Consider the following 14,279-nt stretch of genomic DNA (forward strand, 5'->3'; position numbering starts at 1 on the left):
AGCCTAACAAGCAGGGTGTCACATACAACTTACATGTTCTTGATATATAAAAAGTCTCATTGACAAAGATATCACCTGCTTGCATTTTCACCACCCATAACAACACAAAATTCTAATAGACTTGCACATCTTAACCATGAATTGGTTTCAGATAGAGAAGCCATTAAAAGAAAACCTATAAAAATCCTTGATGTAGAATATTCTTACATTTGGCACATGAAATATAAATAAATTTTTCAACAATCTCCACAAAAACTGCATGCGTTTCCAATCAGACAAGAGGCCTTAATTCCTCCCCCTACCGACCTCACTACATGAACATCTCCAGGGTGAGTGCAGACAAAAATATGCTTCAGCAACTCTCATCCCTACCATACTACAGCAAAGAGAAACAACATCATAACAGGCACACATAACCCTCAACAATGCAGAAACTCAATAGCTCAAACCAGCGTAAACTTCATGTAAGAGAGGCAAACACACAACATGAGCATAGGATGGTGTAGATTAGGCGGACAACTTTGTACCAGAGCAAAATGATGTCAGGGAAAGCATGATAGCATAGATTAGTGCAACACCATATCAGCTCATCAGGATAACATGAGAGCATAAAACCCTCAAACCAAAGCAGCATGTTAGTAGGGCAAGCCCACATCAGGATAAGATGAGATAGCATAGATAAAGAAAAAACCCTTGTTTGACGCGCCAGACGTGTACTGGGAAATGAAATAGCAATCATAAGGGCAGACGCTAACATCAAGACAGGGATGCAGTAAGGGCAAACCCTCACAATAACTAAGCACATGCTAGCACGCATGATGTGAAAGACTAAACATGAAAACCATGATGGTGCAGTAGGACATGATTAGGGGAAACCCGAAACTTGGAGTTCCTAATGGTAGAAAAAACAAGATAGAGGCAGGTTATGACAAACCCTTGATAAACATGGATATACTGGAGCAAAACCGGGAAAACAGTAAAAAGATTATTGCATTGAGTAAAGGCAAAACCCCATGACAGTCTCAAAACGCAAACCCTCATAGCTAGGAAAAACATGATGGAGAACCTGTAATACTAGGGAAAAAGTGGTGCTGCGCTAGAATGCGGCAAAATCACTTGAGTAAGCCAGGGGGCTGAGAGGGAGCTCCCAGCAAGCTAGCTTGGTGACCTTCAAGCTCAGTAAGTTGGGCCTCTCTGTCCATCTCGATGATGAGGGGGACAACAAGCACAAGAAAGGTGGTACCTGCGATCCAGGCGGCCTTGCCCGTGCTCCACAGGAGCTTCTTGCCGAAGCTGCCAGCGTTGGAGGCCGCTCTCTTTGACTTGTGGAACACGGCCGACTGCCGAACAGAGTTGCTCACGCGGGCCAGAATTCCGTCGCCCCCCCCAGGTGTTATTGCCGGGACATTGCGCCTACCGCTACCGCCGCGAGAGCCGCCTCCCTGCGCCATGGATCCTGCCGCCCTCGCCTCTCTTCCTTTCTTCTATGACCCAGCTGAACCACCGGCGCGACGAATCGCGGAAAACCCTAACTCTTGCAGACAACACCGTATTGATAGCCGGAGAAATGTATCGAAACGCAGGCCTGGTTGCGTGCCACGGCAGCTAAAAAAACAAACGTAACATCAGCTATAAAAATAGCTTAGTTTAAGAAAAATGTGGAGAAGAAGAGCACATGGTTTTAAAGGAGATTAGAAGACATGCTAAGGGAAAAACCTGTGCTTAATAGAATAGATTAGACGGCCTCAGCCTCATCTAAAATTAACTGCATTCCTTTTGCGTGTTTTTCTAACTGTGCCAAGCTTCTCCCCACGACAAGGATGGTACTCGTGGTTTTCTTCTTATGTTTGTGACCAAAAACATGGTTCAATATAGCATTGTTGCTCTTCTTTTTCATACTTCTCCTCGTAGGCAGCAACACCACCTTTCACTATCCCTGTAGGTAGATAGTCCTCAATCACTGTGTTGGGTTGCATTATTTGCTAATTGCTTCCAAAGAGAAGTGGTGGTGCCTTTTTGTGGTCTACTTGACACAGTGTGCTTCGTTGAATAACACACACATGTTGTTGATGTCTTGGTTTGCATACAAACCATCATGAGCTCGATGCCAAGCTCTCAAGTCAAGACACATCACATCAACATGACCAACCACCATTGCCCCTTCGTTGCTGCAGCTGAGGTGAGGTTTTTTTGCAATAGCTGTTCACGACGATTACCAGTGAGCCCCAATGTTGTTCTTGACCCAGTCTTCTTTTATACAGATGTTGCAAGAAAGGTAGCTATCCCTAGTCGAGGTAATTGACTAGGGACATCATAACCACCATAACCAAAACACCATATCTCCAACACGACATTGACATTGAGGTCTAGATCATATCACCTAGTGCACTATATGGTTTTTGCAGTCGCTTGAGTTTGGGGCTTCCTCAGTTATGTTCGCTCAGTGTCTTGTAACACTCATGAGCATTTAGCATGGTATTCAAGCATAAGGGGCATCTCCAGCATGTACCACAGCTTAACCAATCATTTACAACAGTTAAATCATGTACCCAAGCATAGATCACAGTATTTACATCATGTGTAGCAGTGTATGGGGCTTCTACAACACCTACAACAATACATCAGGCATTAAAAGCATTTAGGGCATGCATCAAGTCGGGGCCCATACAACTATCCGACACCATAGAAAGAGACTTTTGGGTATTTATGAGGCTTTTGGCTGACCAGTAGCATAAATCCATATATAAAGAAAAGGAATCATTCATTCCAATCATCTCCTTCTTCTCAGCATTTACAGCCATCCAACAGTAGCCCACTCCCTCGGGCCATGCCATCACACAACCTCAGAGCCATGCTGTGCCGCCTCACCCCCGCCCCTGCCGTGCAATGAGCCCCCCTCCCAGGCCATGCCGTGCTGCAACCCTACCCTACGAGGAGTGGTGCGGTGACCGCCCTGGTGAGCCGTGCAGTGCCGCAACCCTGCTCCACTAAGAGCCATGCGGTGAGCCCTGCCATGCTGCGACTCCACCCCCGTGAGTTTACCATAAGATAGCAACCCTATCTGCTCACCATCTCACATCATTTTGGGACGGCAACCCTATCTGCCTATCTTCACCATATTGACACCACTCAGGAGGGCAGCCTTCTCTGCTCCTCACCACCCCTCAGGTATTATAGCACCCTTGTTAGTAGAGCTTGCACCACTCAGGACGGCAGCCCTCTCTGCTCTTTATTGCTATTGAGGTACTATAGCATCTTTGTCACCAAAGTTTGCATCATTAGCATTTCCAACAATCCGATAGCAGCCCACTCTCTTCTATTGTACAACACGTCAGTGTTTTATCACATCAATACACATCTTGGGACAACATCGCACTCTTTGCTACCACACATCATCGTTCTTTCTTCCACAATTTACCTCGGGTGAGTAGCCCTGTCTTTTCACGTGCATGCTCGTGCCATGGCTTAATCTTCAGCATGTGTACTGATCCACAACCCTAAGAATACTTAAGAACATTGATGTTAATTACTTATGATTAAGACACAGAGGAGAGTGAGATTAGTGCTTACGGCTTTCTTGTATAACTATGTTACAAAAAGGTAACTCATGCTTTTACATGAAGGAGGCTTGTGATCAGCCCCATAGGGGTTGATCCTAGTCCTTTTACATTTATTCTGCTCTTGCTATGATTAAATGCTAACTATGACTTGCGACCTGCTGAATATGATTGACTTGCGAACTGCTGAATATGATTAAATGCTAACTATGACTTGCGACCTGCTGAATATGATTGACTTGCGAACTGCTGAATATGCTTGAGTCACTTATATATGTTGCCTAAGGACTAATCGGCCAGTATATAGTAAGTCGGCCAACTTTGGGTGGACAAACAAATGCTGACTGGATTTATTCATTGATGCGCTTCACTATGGCTAGTCAAACCCCATGTCTTGCTATTGCCCCTTATGCTAACAGTAACCTAGACAGCACTGTTGGTTGTCGACAGTACCCTGTTGGCTGTCGATAGTGTATCAGGGCCCCCATGCACTCTATGCTACTGCAAATGAAGATGATGATGATGATGTGATGCTGCTGCCCTACTGATGATGAAGATGCTTCTGCTCTACTGATCAAGGATTTAGATAGTTCATGTTGAAGATTAAGCCATGGCACGGGCGTGCCCATGACATATCTGCTCACCATCTTCACATCATTGCGATGGTAGGCATCTATGCATCTTCTCTACAGTTTACCTCAGGATAGAAGCCCTCTCTGCTCACCATCTCACATCATCAAGATGGCAACCCTCTTTGCTCCTCACCACCCCTCAGGTATTATAGTACCCTTGTCACTTGAGCTTGCACCACTCAAAACGACAACCCTCTCTGCTCTTCATCACCATTCAGGTACTGTATCACCATTGCGATGGTAGGCATCTATGCATCTTCTCTACAGTTTACCTCAGGATAGAAGCCCTCTCTGCTCACCATCTCACATCATCAAGATGGCAACCCTCTTTGCTCCTCACCACCCCTCAGGTATTATAGTACCCTTGTCACTTGAGCTTGCACCACTCAAGACGACAACCCTCTCTGCTCTTCATCACCATTCAGGTACTGTATCACCTTTGTCACCAGAGTTTGCATCATCATCACTTCATCTTCTGTTGCCCACTACCACCTCGGAGTGCCTATCGATCCATCGACACGAGCCTTCTATACCGACCACTCTTGTAGCACCCTTGTCACCAGAGCTTGCACTACTACACCACTCGAGACGGAAACCCTCTCTGCTCTTCATCTACCACCTTAGGTACCGCAACACCCTTGTCACCAGAGCCTGCATCACCTCATCTTTTGCTACCACTACCACCTCTGAGTGCCTCTACATCCACCGATGGTGGTCTTTGAAACCGACCACCTCTCGCAGTGCTTGCCTCACATCAACGTGAGCCTTCGTGATCGACCATGCTTCTACTCCCGACATCGTCTCTGCTTCTGCACCGGTCTTTTACTCAGAGTCACCTCATCAGAGGGCCTCTTGTGCATATGTTTACTCACCATTTTATATAGACTAACTCACCTATTTCATGCTGTAGTGTTTTTCTCTCATCTCTCGTACATTTAGTCCTTTCAAGAACATATTAGGGAGTTTGGAAAAATCCCAATTTCCATGCAAGATCAAAAAATGAGGGGTATGGTAAATCCTTTTAAGATTTTGTCCAACCTCCCTCATGTGACATATCATTAGAAATCTCTTGAAGAGTAGGCTCTAGATCCACATTCTCCAACAACTTTAGAATTCGTATGCTCAAGATACACCAAAAAGTAGATTGAAAAGTAAATTCTCAAAGTAAAGGGATTTTTATAAACTCCTAATATGGTCTTTTTTGTCCTTTTTCCCTCATATGACAACCCTCTCTGCTCTTCACCACTCGTCAGGTACATAGCACCCTTGTTACCAGAGCCTGCACCCTTCCGCTATGTAGCACCCTTGTCACCAGAGCCTGCACCCTTCAAGTCTTATAGCACCCTTGTCACCAAATCTTGCACCACTACACCACTTGGGACGGTAACCCTCTCTGCTCTTCATCTACCACCTCAGGTACCGCAAAACCCTTGTTACTACCAAGGCCTACATCACCTCATCTTATGTTGCTGCCACTACCACCTGAGAGTGCCTCTGCATCCATCGACGTGAGCCTTCGACATCGACCACCTCTCAGAGTGCTTTGCCTCACATCGACACGAGCCTTCGTCATCAACCGTGCTTCTGCTCCGACACCGTCTCTACTTCTGCACCACCAGTCTTCTACTCAGAGTCACCTCTCATCAGAGGGCCTCTTCTACATATGTTCACTCACCCTCACCTATTTCATCCTGTGTTGTTTTGCTATGATCTCTCGTACATTTGGTCCTTTCATCATTTTGCCCTCACATGGTATCAGAGCTATCATTTAGCAAAAGGATTGAAGACCTCGAGAGCACATAGCATGGATCGTCTACCCACACTCTTGGAGACCAATTCTTCTCACTAGAAGTCGAAACTCTGATCTGGACCACATAGGGAATGGGACTTCTTACTTAGTGGAGAGTCCCATTCAAGATCTTACTTTGGGAGACGATCAACCCATCTACATCACCTCACCTTCACCACCTTTGTCATCACGATCACCCTCTTTGACTTTATTAGATTTTGTTTCTAGAGGGGGATACATTCCTTCTGCCAGTGTGTCAGTGTGGGACCCTGGCATCCATTATCTTCTTTCATCTTATCTCATGGTCCCGTTTTTGTCATGAGAGGGGGTGTGTGAAAACAACATTTTTCAGAGCCCTAAAAAGGGGATTTTACTAGGCTTTATTCATTTTTTTGGGATTTTTTGTGTCTTTGCTAGTGGTTGCTAGGTTGGTCGACCAGCAGTCCCACAGACTATATATAGTTGTGCCTCATCACTTCACCATTGTACCACTTCTTGACCATATCAGGTACCATCTATTGCTGTTGTTCTGTTTGCTGGCACATACACCATACCTGCTTTATCATCATCGCCTTCAGCACATCAGCGTTTACTACTGGCCACATCTTGGGACAGTAATTTGCTCTGCTATAGCACTGTACTTCAACATTTTACATTTGGTTACACTTTAGGACAACATCCCTCTCTACCACATAGATCACATCAACGTTACATATCAATTCATGGGACAACAACCCTCTCTGCCACATAGATCACATCAGCGATACATATTTGTTCATGGGACATCAGCCCTCTCTAATACACTAGAGCATATCAGCGTTTTATCTTCATATCATGGGACAATAGCCCTCTTTGCTACATAGAGCACTTCAGCAGCATTTTAGCAACCCACAAGACATCATTGTTTTATCATCATTACTCTCTAGGACAGTAGCCCACTCTCTGCTACATCACACCATTTGGACGACATCCCACTCTCTTCTTATCTTCATCATCGATACCACTTGGGAATGACAACCCTCTTTGCTCTTCACCACCCCTCAGGTATGCAGCACCCTTGTCACCAAAGCCTACACCCTTCAGGTATGCATCACCCTTGTCACTAGAGCCTACACCCTTCAGGTCTTGTAGCACCCTTGTTACTAGATCTTGCACCACTACGCCACTCAGGATGGCAACCCTCTCTTGTCTTCATCTACTACCTCAGGTACTGCAGCACCCTTGTCACCAGAGCATGTATCACCTCATCTTCCACTTCCACTACCACCTCAGAGTGCCTCTGCATCCATCGATCTATGCGAGCCTTCGGCACCACCACCTCTTGAAGTGCTTTGCTTCACATCGATGCGAGCCTTTGTCATTAACCGTGCTTCTACGTCGTTATTGTGTCTCTGCATTTGTAACCTCTCATTAGAGGCCCTTTTGTACATATGTTCACTCACCATTATATATAGACTCACTAACCTGTTGCATGCTGTTTTGTTTTACTCTGATCTCTCGTACATTTGGTCCTTTTGTTCTTTTTCCCTCACATGGGGCATATATGAAGTCGTGAAGATCTAGACATGCTGGCCGATAGCATAAGCTTGGCTGACCAATAGCATAAGCTTGGCTGACCAATAGCATCATTCCATATTTGTAGAAAAGTGCATCATTCATTTTAGTAATCTCCTTCTTCTTAGCATTTCACGCCTAAGGAGTAATGGAATCAATAGCATAGTCATCATACAATCAGCATTTAGCATTTAGTTCATCTCCTGCCTCCTACATAGAGGAAAACCAACATCCAAAGGGTGGACCTCAACATTGGATAAAGGAACAGTCATTCATCATCATCAACAACACATCCATATCTCTCTCTTCCCAACAAGAAGGATAATCATTTAGGACAGGCATAGAAGCAGTGCATTGCCTTACACATGAAGTAGTGCCAATCCACTTTGGAATGACGTTAAATTATCTAAGTGTTGGATTTGCAAAAACTAGACACCATGCGCCTGTAGGAAGCATGTAGGACAGGGCCAACTGTTAGGGATGCCCCAAGAAGGGGATGTTGCATTCCTTGAATGGGAAAGAGATAGGTAAGCACCATTCAAAAAAAAGTAAAAAAAGTATTATGATCAAGCATTTCCATTCACAATGAATCACTTCTCATAGTCCTTTACACAATGTGGCTTATTTGATGGATCCCGAGTACTCGTTGCTAGACATTGACACCAATGAGGAGGTGTTGCCAGATTTTTACGATGTTTTGAACTCTCTGTACATAGAGTTTGATGCAGCTACCTGCCAGCTGTGTTCAAGAATTTCTTAAGTATATAGATTGAAGGAAGGTAGGTCTAGCAATTTATTCCTATAAGACCTAGCAAAGGAACAACTAGCTTCAAACTGGTGGATGATAAACGGGACATCATGTAAGTACTTAAGGCCACTTGAAATGAAGGTGCTTTAATGTGCTCCAAATTCATGCTCTGAAAGAAATTGGAGTATGTGCATAGTACTACTCGCAATTAGCTACTTGCGAAGGGCTAAGAAATTGTTGTACATGTACTACAACAAAAGAATTCTAAAGCGCATAGAAAGTGATGACTATGAGGAGCACATGCCTAACTAGACATACGACATTGGAGGTGATGTTAGTGAACAAGTTAAAACTGAAGGCATTGGTAGCAACTATGCATGTGCTGCATTGTGCTTGCCTAGGCTTTGATTTATGCATGTTACTCAATGCATGGAGTTAGATCATGCATACTCTTTATGCTCTATAAATAAAGCTCACTCTCTCTATACATGCATAGAGTATGCAAGCTCTAAGCATGCATAAAGAGTATGCATAGAGCATTGCCCACTAGCCCATAGAAGGGTTGGGCAGGCTATCGGCTAGCACAAGGGGCATGACCAAGCAGCTAGGGACTTGCCCAACTAGGTAGCCAAGCACAAAACTTGCGCGCAGGCAGCCAAGCACATAGGAGGTTATGCATAAGGGCCAAGGGTCTAGTACATCTGAAAAAAATAGAACAAAACAAAGCTCATAAAGCATTACCTGGATAGAGGGAAGGCGCAGACGAGAGGAGAAGTGGGACAATGGTGTTGATCTTGTTTGTCTGCTTGAAAAAGCTAAGGGCATCAATGTTGAGAAAGAAGATGGCTCCTAGGAATTCACGGGAGCCGTCTAATTTGATTTTTTAAAAAATTTCCCATATCATTATTTACGCGATGTTTGTATAAGTGATATCATCTAAGCAACGCTTGGATGCCTTAGCTCATGGCACCCATATCCATATATAGTATTGTAGGTGGTGTGGTAGAGATGCGTATACAACGAGGGCAGTTCCACTGCATAGACATGATCACTACCCACGTATCAAGAACACAGCCCACCGACCACCACCGCCCATTAATGATGGACTTCGTATTCGAGGGAATATTCCTCATACCATCGCCTTGGGGGATCTCACCCCCAAGGGGGGTTGCTAGCCCCCTGGTCCCTAGCTAATGCTCGTACCCTTGACCATCTCCTAACCATCATTAATGGTAAACGATAATGACCCCATGACGTCTAAGCTGGGGTTCCCACTAAAGACATATGCACCATGGATACTCCTCATAATGGGGGCCTAACAAATGTGCGTTATACATCAAAGTGAGATACATGCTGGGAGGTTTTTTCTTTTGGCCCAACGCCAAGTTGATGAAGATGTCGAGTGAGCTGGTACTTCCCTAGAGCCATGGTGAAGATGTCGGTGTAATTTTGCTCTGTAGAGCAATACTCAAGCTCCACTATCTCATCCTCTATCAGCTCCTGCACATAATGATACTAAATCTCAATGTGCTTTGTGCGAGCATGAAATACATGGTTCTTAGAGATAGCCATGCAGCTCTGATTGTCGCACTGCAAGATTGTAGCCTCCCTGGTGTGAATTCCCATGTCAACCAAGATTCTCCTTAGCCATACTACCTCACATGCAGCAAAGTAAGCTACCTTATACTCAGCCTTTGTGGAAGAAAGTGGCACTATAGGTTACTTTTTGCTGGTCCAAGAGAAAGCACTGGAACTAAGCAAAAAACAATATCCAAAAATTGATTTCCTAGAATCACAATCTCGTGCCCAATCTGAGTCATAATAACCTGTCAGAGTGTCACCTACGCTATAAGTGATGTCATACTTAAGAGTAACTTTGCTGTATACCTAAGTACTCTCATACCTTCCTTCTAATGACTCTTTTGTGGCTTGTTGGAAAACCTTCTCAACACACGAACTTCACACTTTTGATATATCAGGTCTAGTGTTAGTGAGAAAAATCAAACTCCCTCCTACCAACTTCCTATACTTCTTGATGTCAACAAGTGATGAATAATCCTTTGTAGAAAGCTTCATGTTCACTTCCATTGGCGTAGACATAGGCTTGCAGTTTGTCATCCCAAATGCTTTGAGAATCTCCCAAACATACTTTTGTTGTGAAATGAAGATTTTACATGACACTTGCTAAACCTCAATCGCCAAACAGAAATACACAAGACCTAAGTCTTTCATCTCAAAATCATGGCTCAACACATCCATTGTCTACTAGATCATCTTTTCATTGTCACCTGAAATGTTTAAGTCATCTACATATACAAGATAACCAAAACAACCTTGCCATGCCTTGCCTCTGTAGCCTTGGTAGTATGTTGAATTAGAGTGAGAACAGAATCACTTGTGTTGGTGATGATGGAATAAAGTGCGTTAGCATTGCGCCCGAAGAAGTGTAGCATTTGGCAGAATCATGTTTGCAGGGTTGTTGGGGTCAGGACTTCCCACTAGTTCTACATCTATTCCCAGAAAAGTTTATAGGATCTCATAAAAGTCTAGAATCACATTAATTTTGAATTTACATAGAGTGCAGTTCGTCCCATCAAGCTTGCCTTCCATGAAGGCAGGTAGATGAATGCGCAAGACTCGTGCAATAGAGATATAAGCCATCAATCCTAAGATTCTATGCAAAGAAAGACTAAACTTTATGTACTATTCCTGCTAAGAGAACCTAAGATCTGATACCATATAAGAATATGGAACAACGGAGAGAGATATCAAGACAAAGCACAATAGACAATGTAATAGATACACAATGGAGAGAATTTAAAAATTCTGATTATACCAAAGAGGTACAAGTGATGGTGTTGTCCATCTGTGTGCTCTTCTCAAGTAGAGCTTAGATGGCAATCTAGACAGACTTTGGATGGAGGATGTACTAAGTGTAGAAGGGGGTGGATACTTATGAGAATTGGATGCCTTAGCTCATGGAAACCATCTCCATATATAATATTGTAGTAGGCAGTGTGGTATACACGTATACAATGAGGTCGGTTACGACCTAAGAAATTAAACATAGACCACACTTAAATAAGTGCAAAATAAATTATCATGGAAAAGTGTCAAAGGTGAAACACACTTTGAACGTAGATTATAGCCATCAAAAGAAATTAAGGAACATGTCCAAAAAGAATGGCTAAACAATGGCAAAAAATTATGAAAACATCGTTTAGAATTAATCCAAACAAAAATAACTACTAATACGAGGTACAATCATATTAATAATATGCGAATAACCTGCATCTATCTAATGTCAGCATGAGAAAACGTACTTCAACATTAAATAACCCTCAAAAATATTAAATTCTTGAGAAACAGAATTATCATGATTTTTTTCTAATTTTCCCTAATTTTATAGGGCCTCAAAATACGATAATTTTGAATTCCACCAAACCTTTCTTATGGCATTCCAAACCTATATTTAAAAAAAAAAATTTAGCAATTTAGATTTGCCAAAATACCATTGATATTTTAAAAATATCAATTTTTAGAATTTCTAAAAATAATTTCTAGAAAATTTCTAATTTTTCTTGAGAATCCCATCATTCCACAAAATTTCCAATTCCGCCCAACAATTCTCAAATCCAATGAAAATTTATAATTTTAATGGATTTTTTAATTTTTTGGGTCAAAAAATATATTTTTAAAAGAATTTGAATGGTCACGGGCACTCGAATGGACACACCACAAACACCAACTCCACATTTTTCAGAAATATTTTTTTAAAATTTTTAATTTACCCCGAACGCATTTAGAATACAAACGGTAAAAAATTTTAGAATCCCAACAGTTTTCCCGTAATACGGAAAGCCAACAGTTTCGGGAAAATGAAAAGACAAAAAAAAAATCGAAATGTGAAAGGTCAAAAGTTTCCGGAATCCGAAAGGTCAAAAGATTTTCCGGAATTCGGAAAGCCAAAAGGGTTCCTAGGAATGCGGAAAGCCAAGAGATTCCAAGAAAAAAATAAATTTCCAGAGGGAAAATAATTTTTTTAGAGAAGTGAATTTTTTCAAAATCTCTTATCCCTTTTTCGAGCTTTTTTTGAAAATAAAAAAAACTCTTTTTGTAGTATACTATAAAGCTTTAAAAAAATAATAATAAAGCTTTTTTTCTTAAGCTTTGTAAGCTTTTTTAAAAACATTGTAAGGGGGGAGGGGAATCTCGCTCGAAGGGGCTATAGCGCAACCACCCCTGCGCGTTTTCGAAAAACTGAGAGAGGAGTCCTCTCCCCTCTCTCCTCTCCTTCTTCTCCATTCCATCCCTCCTTCTCCACCCCCTCCTTCTCTGTTAATAGGAGGTTGATTAAAGATTTTAATTAGCTTTTAATTAAATCTTTTTTAATCATAATTATAAATTAATTATGATTAAGCTTAATCAAAATGTGCCTAACAAGAGGCATTCACAACGCAGGAGAGAGAAATAGAAAGAATCTCCGGATTTTGGGGAAGAGAAGAACTTTACACGCACGGGAGAGAACCCAATGCATCAATTGATTGCCCCACAAAGCTTTTCAGCAAAAAATTGGCAGAAAATCGAAAACATACCCACGGAAAACCCGCAAAATGCATTAAAAATACATTTTTAACCATAAAAATGTAAAAATTTCTAAAAAAATAGGGAAAATTTTCTTTTTAAAAAATCAAGAAATCCATTCTTTCAAAAATATCCATAATAAAATATATGGCATGTTTGTAACAATTTCCATTAATGCTTATTTTAAACCACAAAAATAGGAAAAATAGCATTAAACTCATGAAATTCCCCCGCAATGTCGATTCGTCCATTGAATAGAACAAGCACGCATTCCAACCACCACATCAATGATCCACGTGCAAATCATGAACACAAATCAACAAAATAACATTTTTATTTAGTAAATATTAAAATTTACTTCAAAAAATGCCAAAAATTACAATAAGAAAGAAAAAATAACAACAATTAACTAGAGATTTCTTTGATACCATTGTTAAAACCCTAAGATCTCTCTAGATAATTGTTATGCATAAACATGCATAAATCAGGCATAAACTCATCCACCCGACCACCCCCGAGCCAAGGGATGTACACATGAATTATAATGAAGTACATCATACCTTTACCTTCATGTCCCATACCATCAAGAGGTATAACTCCAATCCAGTAGCATGTAGCTATAGTGTGAAATGATAGGTGAGTAGTTATGATCCTCTACACAAGAGAACATAACATAACCTAGCCTCAAGATAACATCTAGAGACCATAGCCTAAGCCCCCACTTGAGTGTGCTCCATGTCCCTATTATATAGGAGGGTCCTCAAGTGACTCTTGACTCTCCATTTCCCATGTGTGACCCTTGGATGCCTGACTTTAACCTTAACCCTTAAGGTTAGTCCTAACCCATGCTCCACTAGAGCTTGTTCTCATGCTCACCTAATGTGCGTTAGCCTCCTAGTATATGCACACATAATGTGCATATAGCAATGGAAAACTTCTTGGTATCTATGTGTTCGCCTGGGGAGCCTGATCTTGAGGTGAGTGATGATGATCACGCATTGTGGGGCCCAGTGTGGAATCTGGTCAATGAAGAATTTGAGGTAGAGATTCAAGATGATCTAGAGTGGAGCATTTTGAGCAATAAAAGGTTTCTTGTTTGGGACGGAAACCATAGATGTAAGGCATGGATGGAACACATCAAGCAAGGTAATCTATCCACTCAACTTTGATCCCTCCCTCTACTCTAATTGTTATCCCTCTGTATAATACATTAAGTAAACATTGTAGTGTACTCGACATATTAATCTCAACATGTTCGTGTGTATTATCAGTTTTTGAAGTTTGAAAAATCTCAAGAAGGTGAAATATTGCTTGCACTTGACGAAGTTAATAGGTAAGATACATGTGAGCACCGTTTTCTTCGTAGACTCTTGTGGATCTGAATGTATTTTTCTTTTAGGCTTACTCGAGTCCAT

At 41.9% G+C, this 14,279-nt stretch overlaps 1 protein-coding gene across 1 annotated transcript; it reads right to left on the bottom strand.

The window, feature by feature from the left end:
• Positions 1–971: 971 nt before the first annotated feature.
• On the bottom strand, positions 972–1,617 carry LOC147637534 (mitochondrial import receptor subunit TOM9-2-like). Its single transcript, XM_086799318.1, has one exon. It carries the CDS (start codon positions 1,449–1,451, stop codon positions 1,113–1,115), a length of 339 nt encoding a protein of 112 aa, XP_086655444.1. The 5' UTR covers positions 1,452–1,617; the 3' UTR covers positions 972–1,112.
• Positions 1,618–14,279: the final 12,662 nt, after the last annotated feature.

This window comes from Cibotium barometz, chromosome 6 (assembly GCF_041138505.1).
Source record: "Cibotium barometz isolate CiBa-2024 chromosome 6, ASM4113850v1, whole genome shotgun sequence".
In the NCBI taxonomy this organism is placed as follows: domain Eukaryota; kingdom Viridiplantae; phylum Streptophyta; class Polypodiopsida; order Cyatheales; family Cibotiaceae; genus Cibotium; species Cibotium barometz.